General features: G+C 31.8%; 1 protein-coding gene and 1 pseudogene across 1 annotated transcript in view; both read right to left on the bottom strand.

Annotated features, from left to right (window-relative positions):
* Positions 1 to 2,622, bottom strand: part of LOC149535946 (uncharacterized) — a 48,986-nt gene extending 46,364 nt beyond the window's left edge. Inside the window, exon 1 of the mRNA XM_089805260.1 lies at positions 2,025 to 2,622. Within this exon, the coding sequence (XP_089661386.1) occupies positions 2,025 to 2,079 (55 nt within the window). The 5' untranslated portion in view covers positions 2,080 to 2,622. The remainder of the gene's footprint in view (positions 1 to 2,024) is intronic.
* Positions 2,623 to 13,593: 10,971 nt separating this feature from the next.
* LOC149535945 (uncharacterized) lies at positions 13,594 to 14,736 on the bottom strand (annotated as a pseudogene).
* Between the last annotated feature and the right edge of the window lie 4,333 nt (positions 14,737 to 19,069).

Here is a 19,069-nt window from a genome sequence, read left to right as displayed (position 1 = left end):
AAGGAGATACTGTTTCTAAGGCATCTTTTATCTAAAGGAAGATGTTGATATAATACAAGGGCACTTTAATGATGTCAATGAGTTTGATGGAAGACACTCAAATTTTGATTTGTTTTCAATGGTATATAAATAAGGTATAAAAAGAAGAAGCAGTTCTCACATTATTCGATTATGTTGCACAAGGAACGTGATAAAAATTGTTGTTGATTTAGTGGACAGCTTGTATTTTATAACATTACCATTCCTCAGCACTGTGCTCCACCATTTGCAGCTATATGGATCTGTTCACTCGTACGATTGAGGGAACATCAATTTGTTGCTGTTATTGGAGAGTCCCCTGTTTGTGGCCTCTATGTTGCTAATTTTTGCAAGGGATTTACAATATTGCAGCTGTTGTACCATTTTACTACTAATCAAATGCTGGATTTTTAATTTTAGACTGTTATTGTGAGTCATGTTCAGCTACTGTTTGCAGATTTGTGGAAATCTTTAATGCAGCATACAGCCTGTAAAAGGTTTCAACCATTAGAGCAGCAGAAAACAATTTTTAATAACTACTGTTTTTTATTTTGACTCTGACTTAGCGTAGATTTAGATTGTTGCAGCTACATGGATATGATCCATTAGAACTTCAGTAATCATCATCATGCTCATTTTTATGTCAAACTGGTGTAGATAAATATGGTGGCATATCCATACATCATCCTTAGGTCTTGTGAGAATATGTGGATAGTTTCAGTTATCTTCACAAGCTTATGGAGAATTGGTTGCCTTCCATTTGATCCAAATTGGACATGGAAACCTAAAAAGTCCAGACACTGTGAACATGTCGACCTAACTCAAGACATTGGCGTGATGGCATTCCAGCATTAAGCTCTGCATCATGCTCTTTGGCTAGAGATGCATCATCTAACAACTACAGTCATGACCCATCACATTGGCACAGTGATACTTGCGTATCTAGGCTTGCAATTGTTGAGGGTAAACAAATTCTAGAAAAGGTGAACCTCTCGTGTCCTTATTTTTAGAATTAAACATTAATAAAATTAGGATGAATCACTTAATAATAAAATAGGTGCTAGCTAATCAAAAATCGATTAAAGAATTTAATTAATTTTAAAGTGACTTATAAACACTTGGAGCAAAAATAAATAAATGGAAGGTCTAGGGAAAAGACAACCATAAAGGAGGCAAGAGAACAAAACAAATCAGCCGGCTATGTGAATTTCACTTTCCTTCTAATTTAGAGTTTCAAATTATTCAAAGACAAAAACCCTTGGTATTCAAGGGAAAAAAAAAACCTTGGTGTGCCAGTAATAGAAGGACAAAAGTCCTTCTAATTGTATTACCAGGTTTGAAGATGAAAAACCACTCTTTCATTGAGGCAGTTTCATTATGGTTATCGATATTGAGTATGTTTGAATTTGCAAATGCCCGCGAGCATATCCTTCCTTATGACTCATCTTTGAGTTTTTAGCTTGCTATAAGGGACAAAAAAGAGACCAGGGATGTGACAGAGTCTAGTGTGGGATGGCCAAAACATTGTTAGCAAATCTTGTCATTCCTCGGAGGTCTATTAGTCGGCTGCCCTGACTGACATTCCTACAGTTTTCTATACACATTTGAGGTGTGCGAAGCAGTTTACTAGTGTACATTACAATCACACGCAAGTTTGTCCTCTTTGGGGAGGTTTCCCAATAAGTTTTTGGTTAATTAATTTTTGAAATCTTTTATTGAGTGTCAAGCAATTTTTGAAATCTTTTCATGTGTGCTTTTTTTTAAAGATAACAAAGATGAGAAATGAAAGATTCCTAAAACTCCAAATGCAAAGCATAAGGAGTAACCAGATTGAGAGGAACGGAAAAGGGCTTTTAAAATAAAGAGCAATTCTTCACACCAAAAGTTTTTCAACATAATATAACGTCCCGCAAGTAGTTTAAAGAAAATAACATAAGCAGAACCAATGCATGACATTTTCGCTATTGCACTAAATATGAGACAAAAAAGATTTGAAACGAATATACATTGACTGGAAGGAGAAAAATCGTCCCTCCCATTGATTCGCTTTTGCCGCATCATCCTCTGCCTCTTCTCTGTTTCTCCGGTACACAGATCAAGACTTCAATACACAGTTATATACTCCGAACAGATTCAACTGGTACCATAATGTCCTCCCCCGCCTCCCCACCCTACTCGACACAGATTCAACTGGTACCTCCCCTGCCCTTGCACCCCACCTTGGCTCCTCTTTCCAAAACGACTCTAGGAATCATTTCACACTCAAGCCATCGGAACTCCTCTATAAATTCATAATTTCCACAAAACAGCATTCACCCTTTTCCCAGACCCATTTTTACATCCTCGATGCGCATATAAAGGTGTGATGCCCTCCCAAAAGTGGGCTTCCAAACAGAAAAACTGATATATCCTTCTTTCCTATTCAAGACAATGATCTCTCCCTCCTCCTCTGAGAGCCCCCCGAATCCCGTAGACATATCTACCGCTATCAATGCTATAGGGAATGCATTTCCAAAGATGGCATATACAGTGTTATCAACTCGTCGAGTAAAGCCCTTTCCTCTGCTTCGCCTCTCCCATTTCAATTGTGCAACTATGAGATTAGAAGGCGAACGGTACGATATAGATATTTCATCTCATATATTTCATCGTCCCACGTGCAATAGAGCCGTTGCGTTTTGTGGGGCAAAAGCAGCCGTTGTTTTGGGGGAAAAAGCATCATTTCTTTTGCGCGGGATTGCTTTCTTTCTTCCAAATGCAAGAGATGAGATTAAAATAATAATAATAATAGTAGTAGTAGTTCAAGGGAGCTATAAAATAGAAGAGAGTATGTATGTTATTTGATTCATGTCTTTTTTAAATTTTAAAAATTAAATGAAATATAAAAAATACTTTTAAAGACAAAGAGACAATAATTTATACTATAAGATTGATACGTTCATGTACATAGAAAAAGTTATTATATCATATTTATGGTGGGAATTTATCTAAAACAAAATTGTAGAAAAAGAGCTTATATAGAATATATTCATTATTAAAAATACTTGTTTTAACATGTATAATTCTTACATAAGATATTTTTTAAATATATAAAAAAAATAGAAATATATTTTTAAAAATTACAAGTATTTAAAAACATATGTATGTCATATTACATAAATGTTTGATCATTTGATGTGTGAACCAATCACATCTTATGGTTTAATCAATTCCAAGAGTGTTTATGCATTGGTAACATTTATAGAAAGTGTTAACTTGGTGTTATTAATTCTAATTTTTGCTTATATCCACAATACCTTCTATAATAATCAGCTAAGAAGAGTGGCTAATGAAAATTACATGAAAAGTATTTAAACTAGCAAAAATAATTCAATTCAAGATATGTATTATTTTTTATTTGCTCTACTTAATACATTGAACAGTTGAAGTCAATTAATATATAATATTTTCCAACAAAGAGGGTGCAAGGCTAGTCAAAGTTCAATTGTCCCCTTTTTATGTGCCTCATTGCTCTCGAGTTCACTAGATTTGATTTTATTTCTTCCACATTTTATACCATCTAAAAATTTTCAATATTTAGAAAAACCTTTAAGGATTATCATTATGTTTTAATGGTACATGTCTATGAGGGTATAGGATGTCTTGCATCATCCAAAATATTGTCTAGCTTTTCAATAAGGGTTATCTTTGCACGAATTTACTATTTCTAGTACAAGTTATTTTTTTGAGCTATGAATGTTCTAATTTCTTCTCTAAAGGTTCACTTTGGTTATACTAGTCTGTCAATAAAGTTCCATTGTAAGACCAAGTCTACCTTTTGAAAATATTAATATTTTCTTTTTTGGCAAAAGGGTTAAAAAATTGAACTCAATTTTGAGGGCTTTAGATGCAACAAAATGGGGTTAAACTTTAGCTAACTAGTGGATCATTAGTCAAGCATTGTAGAACACTTCTTATCATATCCAAAATGGGGTTATAATAGCCAATTGAGTCAACAAATGAAGAGTTATGGCCTTTGAAAGTTGCACTACTTAGAATAGAAAAATAAAATTCCTTCAAACACTCATTTGAGTTCCAAAAGTTGTCTGGACCCATTCCAATGAAACAAAAGATAAAGAATAATGTTTTAAGGATGGTCAACCCCAAAGTTTAGGGTTAAAATTTATAGGACCTTCTAGGGTAGTTAAATTTCCCCCTATGTAAAGAAGTTTGTAGGGTTATCTAGAGTAGTTTTGATGGAATATGTGGTGGTTCCATCTTGCAAATATTTGTAACGAAAATGCCCATGTGGTTATAGCTTGTCATATTTTTGGATATTGTAATATCATTTCATTGAAGAAAATAGAAAGTAATTTTCATATTCTTAAAATTACTTGGTTCTTGCAATTTATTGTTTATTTTTCTATTTTGTTGTGTGTGTTAGTATTAATAAGGAAAGGACCCTTAATCAACATTTCCCTAGAAAAATTAGGTGAGTGATAAAAAATAAAATCTTTAGTTGTGAAGATGCTTCCAATGTGAGTAAACAAAACCATTATCATTTTATTTATTTGAAAGAAGCGCACACTAACATTCACATGTTTATATAATGTGAATGTTATTGAATGTATGTGATGTCTAAATTGAATGCAATGTCGGTAAATATAATAACATGATGATAAATCATACATATTATTGCAAGTCATCCCTAAGAGGGAAAGAAATTTATGTAGGAATTTAAATTGTCTTTAGGTGGCAATAAGCATAACTAGTTAATCACCAAATTAGACTTTATTTCTACATGGGAATATTTAATGCAAACTTAGTGTAGATATATTTTACCAATTTTAGTTCATTGAAAATTGTATCATCAAATTATAAATGGTAAATTATATTGTTAATAAAGATCCTAATCTTGGAGAGAGTTCGCATCTTTCATTAGTGTGTCAATTGGTGCATGCTTGATTGTTGAATTGATATAAAAAACAACTACACATGATGTAGTGAAAAATGAGAAAGGTGTTTATGTATGGAGAATACTTACAAGAAGATATCATTCTAGATGTTGACTTTGACCAAGTGTGATTTCTCATTCTAGTAGTACCTTGTATGACCACTCAAATTGGTGGTTTAATTCTTGACTAAGACTAACAATCCATATAATAATGCTAAAAGTAATTTGTTGATCATAGAAGATATTGTTTAATGCAATACTTTTATATACCTTATTGTTAATATTTGGAGCTAATGAGTGAAGTTCTTCCACCATCCAGTGCTTGGTGTAAATGGAGCAAGTTGGTCTAATTATGCCTTGGCGATGTAATAGAAACTATAGTTATTTTAAACCATAAATGGCATCCCTTTGTTTGTATATTGCTTATAAATTTGTGTTGTAATCAAGTACTCTATAGTAAGTTGAATCTTGCAAAGAAATATTAGGGTGTACATGTTTTCCATTAGACATATTTTCATATTGTTACATAAATTAATTATTCATGTGCAACATGCATTCCTTCATGAATAGATTATGTTGCAAATAGTTAGTAACATACATGCCTTCATATATGTTGGGACACAATAAGTTGGCTTGATTACAACCTTTGGTCAGAGACCTTGGATAATGTTGGCTCCTGATTTGATAGTGATTTTTACTACCTTTTGAGAATGCAGAGGAAACCTAGGAATTGGCTAAATACCATGACAGATATTCTCAAGCAAGCCAATAGGATGGACAAGACTTTACAATCTTCTTCCCTTTGAATTATGTGGGATTTAGGTGGGTATACCTTGGAATTTATTAGTATTTTCTCTTATAACACTATTTACCATAAATTCCTTTATAGAAGATATTTGCCTTTAATTCTTCTAACCTATAGACTATATAAGGGATGTAATTTAGCTACTATTTCATAACCTAGATCTTTCTCTAAATCAAGCACACACTATCCTTTTGGATCTACAAACAAAACATAGGATATTTCATTTTGGATTTTGAAATTTAATAATGTGCATCCTTACAAGATCTATCTATCACCAACTTATGATCAATACTTTATCCATTTGGAAAATTTATTCACAAAACTTGAACATATTCGAATGGACCTTTTTCTCTCACTTTGTGAAAAGAACGTCAATACTCAATTCCAAATCCTATACTTATCAGATCTCCCTATGATATTTTGAATTCCCTCAAATCACATCAAGCATTTACATAATCATTTTTATTATTGTTAAGTACTAGAATTTGCACCTCTTACTAAATTGAAAGAGTTCAGTAATTCTGGCATAACATGGGAATCACTTCTTGGTGAGACATGCAATTGAAGTGAAACCTTTGGTTTCTAGGTTGGCTCCTATTGAATGATCAGTGGAATTTCCATGAATCTAATCTAAACTTGTGGGAAAAAGGATAGATATTACTGAAAATAATCCTAAAAACCTACAATCTAAACCAAAAAAAAAAAAAGTGATACACCAAAAGTGATATGAAAGTTTGGATATAAATGACAGAGAAGGATTATTCAATTACTTGAGTAGATACAAAATGCTCCCTTCCTGTAGTGCCTACCCTCGTTCACATCTTTTCTGGACATATTATTGCTGTTATTATCAGACTATGATAGACTAGCTTTATGTTAATGGATTAGTGGTATTGTTTTGACATTATCAAACATTATGTTATGGATTCAGTTGTTATATGATGAGATCATTTAGACTTTATATTTCATGTATGTATGATGATCATTATATTGTTATTGTTGATGATTAGTTAGATGGTTTATTATCTCATGTGTTTTATTATGGATACTTACCCCATACTTGCATGTGTATGGTGTGCGTGTTTTCTTATTGTATGGCGTTTTTGATGTGGTTAAGGAAGGGAGTCGTAGTCACCTGCTTAGTCGGGATCTACATGATGCACCACTTCCTACCATTGCCTGTTTAGTTTAGCATTATATATATATATATATATATATATATATATATATATATATATATATATATATATATATATATATATATATATATATATATATATATATATATATATATATATATATATATATATATATATATATATATATATATATATATATATATATATATATATATATATATTGTATGTACATGCACGGTTTTTCTGTAGGTTGCAAGTACCGGGTATCGACTTCCCTGAATTGCCAGGATGAGTGTACCGTATTATACTATCTCAATGATAAGAGAAGGGAGATAAATTCTCAAGTCCAAATCCCAAACCCTAAAACCATTTGTCCTAGTGAGTTAGGACAAGTATCAGAGTTGAGTACCCATTGAATGTGTCAGATGACATATTTCGTGATTTTTAATCCTTTAGACTGATTTTGTATGAATTGTCCTATGATTGGTTTTCATATTTTGTCTTGAAGGTCTATGGTGAATTTTCTATTAATTAAGTCTCAACAAATAGATTTAATTAATAAATTAATTATTTAAGAAAATTAAATATCATGATTTTTGATATTTTGATTATAATTAATTCAAGGAGAATTAATTGAGAAATTAAAAAATTAAATAAAAAGAAAATTAGAAAATTAAAATAAATAATAATTATAAAATACTAATAAATTAATAAACAAATAATAATAATAAAAGTTATAAAAATTAAAATAAAAGTTATTAAATTAAAATTGGAGTTATAAATATTTAAATGGAAATTATTTAAAAAGTAATTGGAGTTATAAGCTTGCTTGGGAATTAACGCAGTTCTCCATTTTTCATGTGTCAACAACACGGAGGTTAGTGCATCAATTAAGCACATGGTGTCTACAACCCTATGGCTCATCAAAAAGGTTGGAAAAGACCCATGCTTAGTTGGTGACATCTTCCAGCTGTTTCTAGAAGCATTCTAGAGGTATCCTGAGAGCTCTTTATATTCAGGCATTCCTAGAAGCTTAGATATAGGGTGGATAGCGTGGAGGACAATTGGAGCATTGGAGGACTCGAGAATTCTGTAGAAGGGAGCTTGTTCTGCGGGAGAGCGATATAGCATCAGAGTCCGGGTAGATTCATGTGATTTCACTTATGCTATTTCCGCATCTTGCTTTCCCTGTCTTCTTCGTGTCTTCCATATGTCTTCATTATGCATTTTCAATTTGGGCAGTTAAAATTTATTTGAGGATTCTATATGCTTAGATCTAAAAATGAGATGGGGCTAGGGTTGCAATTCATAGACAAACCCATTAGAATTAATTATTAGAAATTTTGAAAACCAAGTTTCATAGAGAAATTCTGAAAATGAAAGCTTGTATTCATAAATTATCATTTATATATATATATATACTGTGATATTTATAATTCTGTATATTATATATATATACATATACCTTTATATATACATATACATACATATATATATACATATATATGTATATATATATGTATGTATATATATATATATATATATATATATATATATATATATATATATATATATATATATATATATATATATATATATATATGTGTGTATGTATATATATGTATATATATATATATATACATATATATACATATATATGTATATATATATGTATGTATATGTATATATGTATATATATATTTATATATATATATATGTATGTATATATATATATATATGTATGTATGTATGTATATATATATATGTATGTATATATATATATATATATGTATGTATGTATGTATGTATGTATGTATGTATGTACATATATTCATATGAGTTAAAAGTCGGATATCTTATTGTGGGCAGAAATGTTCTAATAAATGTTTGAAAAAAAAAAATCGCGTAGCGATTGTTTTAAAAAAATATATATATATATATATAAATTACATTTGGGTGGGGGCAAAATTGCACCCCCGTACTCGTGCTTTGCATGGATCGCAAGGTACCTGCTACGCAGCGTACCCATGGCAGTAACAGTCGCAGGGTACTTGCGTCAGCAGGGTACCCGCGGCAAATGTCACTTCGGTGATAGCCGACGGCATGTATAATTCAACTTTGTTAAAAAGAAAGATTGTTATTCGATTTTTATTGTTATATGATATAATTCGAAATTAATAATATTCGATTTTTATAAAATGCGATAATAAATATTATATATTTTATATATATATATATATATATATATATATATATATATATATATATATATATATATATATATATATATATATATATATATATATATAATATATATATATATATATATATATATATATATATATATATATATGTATATGTATATATGTAATATGTAAATATGTTATTAAAAGATTTAAAATTGTTTGATAAAAGATTTAAGAATTCATCTTTTATAATGATGAATAGTTTTGTAATTTTATAATTTTAACTATTAAGATTTAATTAATAGTTTTAGATTATAAAATATGTAAAGTATATGAAAATTAAAGTTGGTGGGGAACGTTTTTAAAATATTATAATTGGAAATTGAAGTTTAGAGGGAAAACTTTTAATCCATCCAAAAATAGTACATGAAAAAAAAACGTACAAAATATTCCTTTAAACTCTTTCTCTAAACTTGGAAACATTAACTGAGACTTGGCATTTGAATTTTAAAATTTGAAACTTAGCAAAACCAAAACATGTGTTTACATTGTGTATTCCTTATGCTAATGTTTTGGGTTTTGGGTTGACTAGTGTTGACCAGTATAGGATGTCTATCAGAGGCTTGGGGGTTATGTGATTGTGATGTCATGATGATGTTTTACTCTCGATCTTTATAAACCCAACCATGATTATGTGATGGAATGCTCTATGTATTGGTTGTGGTTAATGATTGTTAAAGTTGAGATTCTTATGTTTGAGACCCTTGACTTAACCATTATTTTTGGTCATCGATCAGTTATCCTTGGTTATATTCTAGTCGCCATGATGGGACTAATATGTGGATTTATTCTTGATGATGTCATGTTGTGACATGTATGGCTCAACCATTTTGGAGTCTTCGATCAGTATGTTTTTGAGATATTCTTGGTTGCTTGTTGAGAACCAATGGATATGGTGATCTATTTTGAGATATATTTTGGTTATTAAGAACCAATGGATACTTTGATTATCAGTGATACTTCAGTTGCCAATAGAGAGCTGTTGTAGTCATGATTTTCTATGGATGTTGCTCATGGAGATTTGATGCTTTTATGCATATTTGATGATTTTATCATGGATATTTGATGATTCTTATTGTGGACATTTGATGATTTTATGGACTTTCTTTATGATTATGATACCATGAGCATTAGGGTAGGATATCTACATGTAGTGACGGGAAGTGGCTTGCAATGGGGGTCGGGGCCCTAAGAGGCTGCCAAGGCAACTCATTGTAAGTTGGATTAATAAGTGACAACATTCACACTTAATACTAACTGAATGAACCTAAAAAGATAAGAGTTTTGGTTCTTTCCCATGTCTTGAGTGCTTGTATAGGCTAGGATGGGAGTAGTGAGAACGCATGGTTGTGAACTTGCATTCCATAGTATGCCTTGTCAGTATGAAAGGATACTAGTGGCCACATGAGATCTGTATGGACCCGTGGAGTTTAGCTAACTGCCAGGGTAACTTGTATGAGATAAATGCGATGACACTTTCTCGCCTGCATAGTAGGTTCCTACATGTCATTGTGTGCCTCTGGGAAGTAGATGTTTGTTTTGTGATTGGAACCTTTGAGTTAGTATACTTTTAGGATTCCTGGACTTTAGAGACTTGTGCTATGTGATTTTGATAGCCTATTTGGGACTTGAGATTATCTCCTCAGCATGGTGGGAGTGGACCGCTTAGGTACCACGCGGTCGGGTGGTAGTGTATTTTCCACTCTTATCATTTGAGATTCATTGAGACATCGTGGCTAAAGCATCCTTTGTGATGGTGGATATGTATCCTTTCATTGATGATTAGCATATGTTAGATGATGTTATCTTATTCTTATATTTGCATGTTAGATTACTTTCTACATATGATGTTGTATTTATTAGGAGTGACATTTCTACTATGTTAATACCGATGATCTCTTCGGTGATTTGGAATGTTACGCATGGAGGGATGGCTAGGGCCCACGATGGTCTAATGATGTTATTAATGGTTGGGAGGAACCGTGCACTTAGTTTATTTTGTTTGATCTTTATGATGGATGTATATGACTTTTATGATGATGTATCATGCGAATCATGTGATTATCTTTACTTTGATGTATCATGGATAAGAATAGGATGATGTACCTTGTTTCACATATATATATATATATATATATATATATATATATATATATATATATATATATATATATATATATATATTCTTTTAAGCCTTCATACCCTGCGAGATGTACAGTGGATGATTGAGCATTTGGAAATGTAATGTATGAACATTGGACTTATCATTATTATTTCATGTGGTTGTTGTACTAAATAGTTTTCATGTATGTAATTCAACGTTAAGGGATCTTAAAGAATGTAATCTGTTGTGCATGTTATGTTTACTCTCTAGATGGACATTGCTATTGCTTCTGTGATTGTGAATAAGTTATATGCAGTATTTACTTTCATGTAATTTCAAAAAAAAAAAAATGCTACCAAACTTAGTGAAATTATAGGTTAATTCTTTGGATCCCTTGGCGGGGCATTACACTTCCTGTAAAGACTTGCATAAATAATTTGTAATAAAGTCTAAAGAATGAACTTGCAAAAGGAGGAATACAAATGCCTCTCTCCTGTCAATTTCACCTTCTAAAACATAGATTACAATCTGCAAATAAACTTACTCCTCTACAACAAGGTGTTTGAGTGAGACAAAATAATAAGGAATAATAACAATTCACTAATTGTTCTTATCAAATCACTTTGACAATACACACAGAATTTCAAAAAGAAAAGAAGGTTCAAAAATGGACTCAAAATAACATAAACTCAACTATTGTCAGCTGTATTTAACTTCCAAAATAAATTATAAATTTCTACAAACAAAATGCTAAGGACTCAAAAGTCACAAAAACCTTTCTCTACATAATCAGAACTCCCTTCAATAATGAGTTCAAAACTAACTAAATACAATACTTAGCTCTTGGTTTGAATGCCAGAAAATAGCCTAGAAACGAGGACTTAATAACTCATGAAATAAAATCCTATCCCTGAAAAAGCTCCACTAACTCATTATGAACCCCATGAATCACTCAAAATTGTCCATGAAAAGCTCTAATCCTCAATAAAGAGCCTGTAAATGCCAAGGTAAAGTTAAATTTGACTACAATCCTATATTTCCTCCATATGTTTCCCAACTAAACATAATTTCAGTCAAACATGATACCAATAATAAGTCCTAGAATATAACTCCCTAAGACTTAACATTTATCAACTGTCAAAAAAAATATTGACCTATTAGTCGTTAGACACAAATAACCCTTTTATTTGCATTTAAAATAACAAAAAATATTTAAATGATTTATGATTATCATTTAATATTTTTGTTTTAACAAGAAGCTATATGCAAATAAAACAATTACCAAAAGAAATCCATCCCCTCTAAAAGAAAACACGACGCAAAAAAGTATTCTTTTCAAATAGGAAATAAATCCTAAGAAAAAGCAATGTGGACTTCAAACAATATGAAAAAGGAAATAGAGCATGATATATGTTTGTTAACCCTAAAAAGTCTTCATTTTTGCATTTATTGATGAAGAGTATGGAGAGGAAGGAATAGGGTTTTCTAGTTTTCTACGACTGTTAATGTGGCCGTCATGGTACCTACTTTGCTTATTTGCAGTTTGCTCTGCTTCAAAGGCTATCATGAATAGAATGTTGCCTGGGAAAGACATTGTGCATTTCTCATGAGCATCCTGGAGAAATAGAGGTAGCGTTTGTTGGTTTTAGTTGATGGTCACCACTGTGTTAGTTGCTACTATTAGAGATGAAGCTTGAATTTTTTCTCTCTCCTATGAATCTATTAATATTTGCTTGTTAAGATTCACTACTGTTGAGATGGATTTCCTTTATTTGGATATTTGATGTAGACATCATTTTCCACTAGAGAGCGATTTAGTAATCTCTCTTCTTGAAAATCTTTTCCTCTTCTATTTCTATTTGTGCTTTCTTCTCCTTCGAATCCCTTCACAACTCAAAGATTCCATAGCAGATCCAAAACAGGTATCTGGCTTGGAACATGGAATTTTTTTGTGTCACGATAGTGTATTGAATCTTGATGTTAAGAGTTCCCTACTAAAAGATAGTTTCCTCATTGCATCTAATCTACACCCAACTTATATTGTTTTAAAAGTTTTAAATAATAAAAAATTGGTGCATTTCCTCAACTTCATGTACTATACCAATTTTCTTGGACAAGGGCAATAAAATTCATCATAAAAATGAGCTACCAAGATCTTTTCTACCTTATTTCCATTTATGTTTGAAACAGGTGATATCATGGTTATCTTCATGGCAAGGTGAAAATAACTATAGCCATCATTTAGATCAAATTCACATGCATTGTTCTCCCACACTTCTGAGGTAAGAATTCAACTGACCTGATGTAGCTAATATAAGGCCTAACTAGGGTGCAGATGGTTTGTCTGATCATGATTTGAATTCTAGATGGAATTGAACTCTAACAAAGAAAGGGTGACCAGGTATCTCCATTATCTCCATCTATTTGCCACTTTCATCCCTATCCACAAAAATAAATCCAACCTTTTCCAAATCATCAACTACCTCAGGATTGATCTCATGTCGATGTCTATGTCTCTCTTCCACAAAGTGAATATTTCCATATAGCTTAGTAGTAATGCAATTAGGAATTTAGAAGATTATTTTTCTTGAACCTAGCCACATTGTACTCCCCATATGAGTCTTTGAGCCCTCTTGCATGAAAATGACACATGGATGTGGAGTTTGCTCATCAAATTCTGTACTATTGGCACCCCCTAAACCAAGAACAGATCGTGCAAATTCAATTATAGAAATTTGCATCCCCAAGAAAACACCAACATAGGGTATACCATTTTAATGAGCATATTTTGCAGCTAGTATTTTCCTTCTATACCATGCTCACCAAATCCTTCTAGAACCAAAATAGTAGCTGCACTCTTTAGAGTATTCCATGCAGATGTATGCAGATCTAGTGTCATGGCAATTTTGATAGGCGTTGTGAGGTTATCATAGTGCTTTGCTCTTTCTATCTAGACCTCTAATAATAGGGACTTATAAATGCTTAACATATTCTGTTGTTCAATATTGCCTCATGAGCCTTCTGATCCATTAGCAACAAAGGTACATGCCAAATTTTTGGTACATCATGAATGTTGAGAATATTCCTTGATGGAACATGACAAAACTAAGACAACTTCTCCTTCACATTCTCTAGCAAAGGCTGATAACTACTATTCCTTCCAACTCAATCACACGTACATCAATTGAACCTTCTTTCCCATACATGAGAATTTGAGATACACCTGTTATCCAGTCCTTAATGGCATCTGTAATATGTGGAATTACTTGTACATTCTTTCTTAGGTACTCTCACCTTTGTTCTTTGTCAATAATAAACTGATATATCTTTCTAGCAGTAATATTGTTGTCCTTAGTCAATGTCACATCTAAAAAATACTCACAATTACCAAGATCCAAATCCACTTGCATTTATGTATAGCTCTACCTCTTTTGTTATAGAATTGAAAGCTCTTTGTTTGTTTTTATTGTTACTGTTGTATTACCTTCCATTTTCGTGATATTTGAAAGAGTATTTTATGAGGTTCGAGCACAAGCTTGTGACATCATAAACCATTCTTCTGTGATTTGTTGTTCCTTGTGAAATCAACATGCTTGTTCTTGATTATAATGAAAGGTTTCATATCAGAATTAATATGTCCTTTAACATTATATTTTCTACTTTTTCTCACATGAACACTTAGAATGCACTTTAGTGTTTTTTATATGTATTCAAAATAGGAAAAATATTGCATGTGTGGGTACCTAGTTGTAGCTATTCAGTCATTTCTTAGATCTTTCAAGATCTAATTCCATTTTTTCCTATGCAGGAGAACAAAGACTGGGAACTACCAAATCAAGAGCTGGAGTAGGAGCAGCATCAAAGACCATCTAACCAATCAAAAGTTGAAAAGGCAATGATTGGTTACCTCTAACTCTACCTTCCTGTGTTATATTTTTCTTCATTCTCAATATGTATGAAAGGTAGTAGTTAGACTCATGGCTTGTGTGAGATTCCTCATTTCTAGAATTGTCTATTCATTCCATACTTTGTAAAACTAAAAATTGTACATATCAGTTGATGATTTATACAATGAACATTGTACTTCCTTTTTCTCACAGTTTCTATATGATTGCAAAATTATGAAATGTAGATGAATAGAAAATGAATGATTTGGACGATTTCTTGTGCAATGTTACTATTAAGGTAAAATTCTAGCATGTGTAGAATTTTAGTAACAATTATCATAAAAATATGAACTAAGGTATGATACTAAATGAATCATAACTAGAGTTTAGAATACTTATTCTTAAACCTTAGAAAATATGAAAATAACATAAGAAGAGACAAGATCATAATTGGGCACTCAAAATACTTCTTTCTTTGTATTCATTTTGCTTGAAAATAATACAATCCTTATGTTGAAACTTTTTGAATATCAACTCAAAATAAATATGCAATCTTGTTCTATACCATTCTAAATCAAAATACATAGTAACTTGATTGACTCTAAGAAAACCTAGAAAATATATTCCCTTCAAAATTCTCAAACCCTCAATTTTAGTCCTGGAAATCCTTTTCTAAACAAGGATTGCAACAAGATTCAAACCTAGAAGAGTTATATACACATATATTTCAATAAAAGGATACAAAACATAGTTTTAGAAGAGACAAAATGTCATTATCAACAACTTTATAAGACAATTATTTAGACATACAGCTGGCATTTTACATGTTTTGAAGGAAGCTTCATAATTTTTCATGTAGGTGTATCCATAGTGGATGAACCACAAAAATAAGATACCCTATTTAGATAAATAATTCTTCCTTTATTTTTTCCAATGTGTCTTATTCAGTTGTTGATTTATTATCCTTGTCCAACTCAATTGCAACCTTCTCAATTAGTTTTGTAACCTTTTTTGCTTTAGGGACATTCTTTTTAACAGGTTTAGGAGAAAACTCTTGAGTATGTTGAGAAGAGACCTCTTCAGTAGGTTGCAAAACCCTTTTCTATTTCCTCTTTCTCTTGTGCTTGACCCTCAATTTCCACCTATGGGTCCTCTATTTTGGATGCATGCTTTGTTATACACTCATTGTAAATAGTATCACTAGATTAATTAAATTCTATGATCTCCTTTTCCATGAGAGTAACTTCTTTCCATTTTCACTGATTAACATCAAACATATGAGATTTATAAAAAAAAATTGCTTCTACCATTCTCTCTATAGTTTCTACAAACATATCATCATCATCATTGTTTATTATCTCATTCATTCTATTGTTCAGCAAGACCTATAAATATTAATCCCTTTCTTCAAAAGTTTTCACACTATGCTCCTTATTGAAAATAGAGGGAAAAGGGTGAAAACTCTTATTCCCATATTTGGAGAGATAAAACTTCACCTTTCTTTGTATCGATTCTCGTTTTATAAAAAACTCTACCAAACCCATGACATAGTCGTGCCTATTTTCTCAATTGCATCATTAGTGTCAGATTCGTCTATGATATATTGTACATACATTGATCATTTATTCCTCTCGATCAACCCATTAATGCAAAATTTTCCTCAACATATCTTCATTTTAATTCAAGGATTTCTTAATAATAAGGAGTTTTGACATCTCATGGTGTAACAATCTAGTATCAATTCTTGATGCTAGATGCAAAACAATGCTCCTCATCTTATCCTCATATCTCCTCACTACTTCTAACTAAGCAATCTTGAGCTTACTTTTTTCTTCTTCAATGTCTTTGTTTGATAATTCTTCATAGTGTAGTGGGGTCTGGAGGAGTTCAATGATTGGGCTAGTAGGGGGAGGTAGACCTAGTGATGATGCAATCATCATCTAAGAGGATTCACCCACTATTTTTTGCTTCCTTTGTTACTTCTCAAATATTGCAATAATATTTGTCATCTCATTGGTTTTTCTCCCTCCTTCATCATATGCTTCTAACACTTTTATATACTTGGTATTTAAATCAATAAGCACTTATTTTTATTTTCTAGCCACATCCAAGTTGAAATCAACCAATTCTTTTCCCACGAGAGATGGCTATTAATTATCAACCTCTACCACCATAAACACCATCAAGCTTCCCATCTGGTTTGTATCAAAGGCTTCTTGATGCCTTGATTTGCCTCTTTTTTGTAAGGACCACATCACTAAAGCCTCATGGTCTTCACTATACTTTACTCCTTTATGAGCCTCATTAGCTTCTTCCTATGTTATGTACTTAGTAACTGTATGATGGTATCAATTATCGTAGCATTTGTAATATCTCATTCCTAGAGTATTAGTTTACCATAATCTTTTAGCATTTTTCTCCCTACTTCTGGAGTAATTCTATTGAAACTTTCCATCAATTCATCTTTAATATCTTCTCTTATAACAAAGTCATCTTTATTAGGTTGCTCTGTTTTCATCTTTTTGCACTTTACTTCAAAATCTGACATACTCAACCTCCTAAAAATTGAACAAATACCCTTTATTTAACAAAATCATCATCTGAGATGAATTGCTATCACTATTATAGGATCCAACTCTTTTCCCTTAAAATATTCTATCCTATAGCATCCCTTCCTCCAACTTTGCAGTAGTTACCAAAATATCATCACGACCTCCCATCTGCATCAATTGCTTAGCCATTTTTTTCTCATTATCAAAATGCATGGGGATTTGGGAGGGCGAATATTCCTCAACCTTTGGTGATGTTCCTTCCTCCAATTTATTCTTCTTTGTAGAGGGCTCAACATGAGGGGTCTCAGAGTATTGTCTCTTATAGACTTGGGCAAGATGAATATTTGTGTTCCTAACAATGACATACTCAGTTCTCCTTTGGAGAGTGTATCACCTTGGTTTTATTTTAGACATATTTGAAAAAAAAAATCATCAACTCATTTGCCTTATATAGATGTGAACTTATCAAGTCATTCTTTTTCTCATTCAAAACTTGAATAATCTCAGCAAAATACGTCATCGACTCATTAAGTTTATCGTCCTGCATTTTTACATCCTTTAATGGATCATAATATTTGTCTAGAGTATTGATAAAATCCACAACCTTTCCATATACCCTCCACTTCTCCTTCTTTATTTATTTGTCTTGTAAGAAGAATTCATTTCTAACAATGTCCTCAAGGTAATAGAATTTATATATATGGCCTTTTTCCTTAGTTCTCATTCTGAAAATCTCATAGAAACCCTCAGAGTCTATGAACCTTACATGTGATCATGTCATATTATACTCCTCTAAAAGAATTCCCAAATACTTCCACCCCCCTTTCGTTATGAGAAATTGATGTGCTATATGAAACTAGGAAAAATTGTTCCTCTGGATCTATTTATCAACTCCTCTTCTTCCAATCCTCCAACTTACCATAGAAATTTTGCAACACCTACCTTAAGAGGACTTGGAAGGGTAGCACATGAGGGTCACCTTGGAAACCATAAACACTAAAAATTGTAGATACAGGGTATGAGATAATATCTTCCAAATTGTGACTTGCCTTCAAACCAATTATATATTTCGTAGGTCTGATTAATTCCAATGTGACCGTGGGGATCTGGAGATTATCTGGAGATAATAATGCTCTCATCTTTGCAGTGAAATATTTTTAAAATCTTACAAAACTAGCGTCTATTATATCCTAGGACATGTCAACACTCCATAATTGCACTGGTAGCTTTTCCCCTTCACGTTCCTTTTCTATCTTCATCTCCTTCTCAAACACATAAACTCCTTTAAAAAGGCACACATACATAAACAAAGAGTACCATCCAAAGGGATTATCAACTCTTCCCTTACTTATTCCAATCAGTCCATTGTAAATTTCTTTAGCAAG

This window comes from Cupressus sempervirens, chromosome 10, assembly GCF_028749045.1.
Source record: "Cupressus sempervirens isolate cs-2001-9-10 chromosome 10, ASM2874904v1, whole genome shotgun sequence".
In the NCBI taxonomy this organism is placed as follows: domain Eukaryota; kingdom Viridiplantae; phylum Streptophyta; class Pinopsida; order Cupressales; family Cupressaceae; genus Cupressus; species Cupressus sempervirens.
Note: the sequence above shows the minus strand (reverse complement) of the source record. Positions and strands in the feature narration are given on the sequence as shown.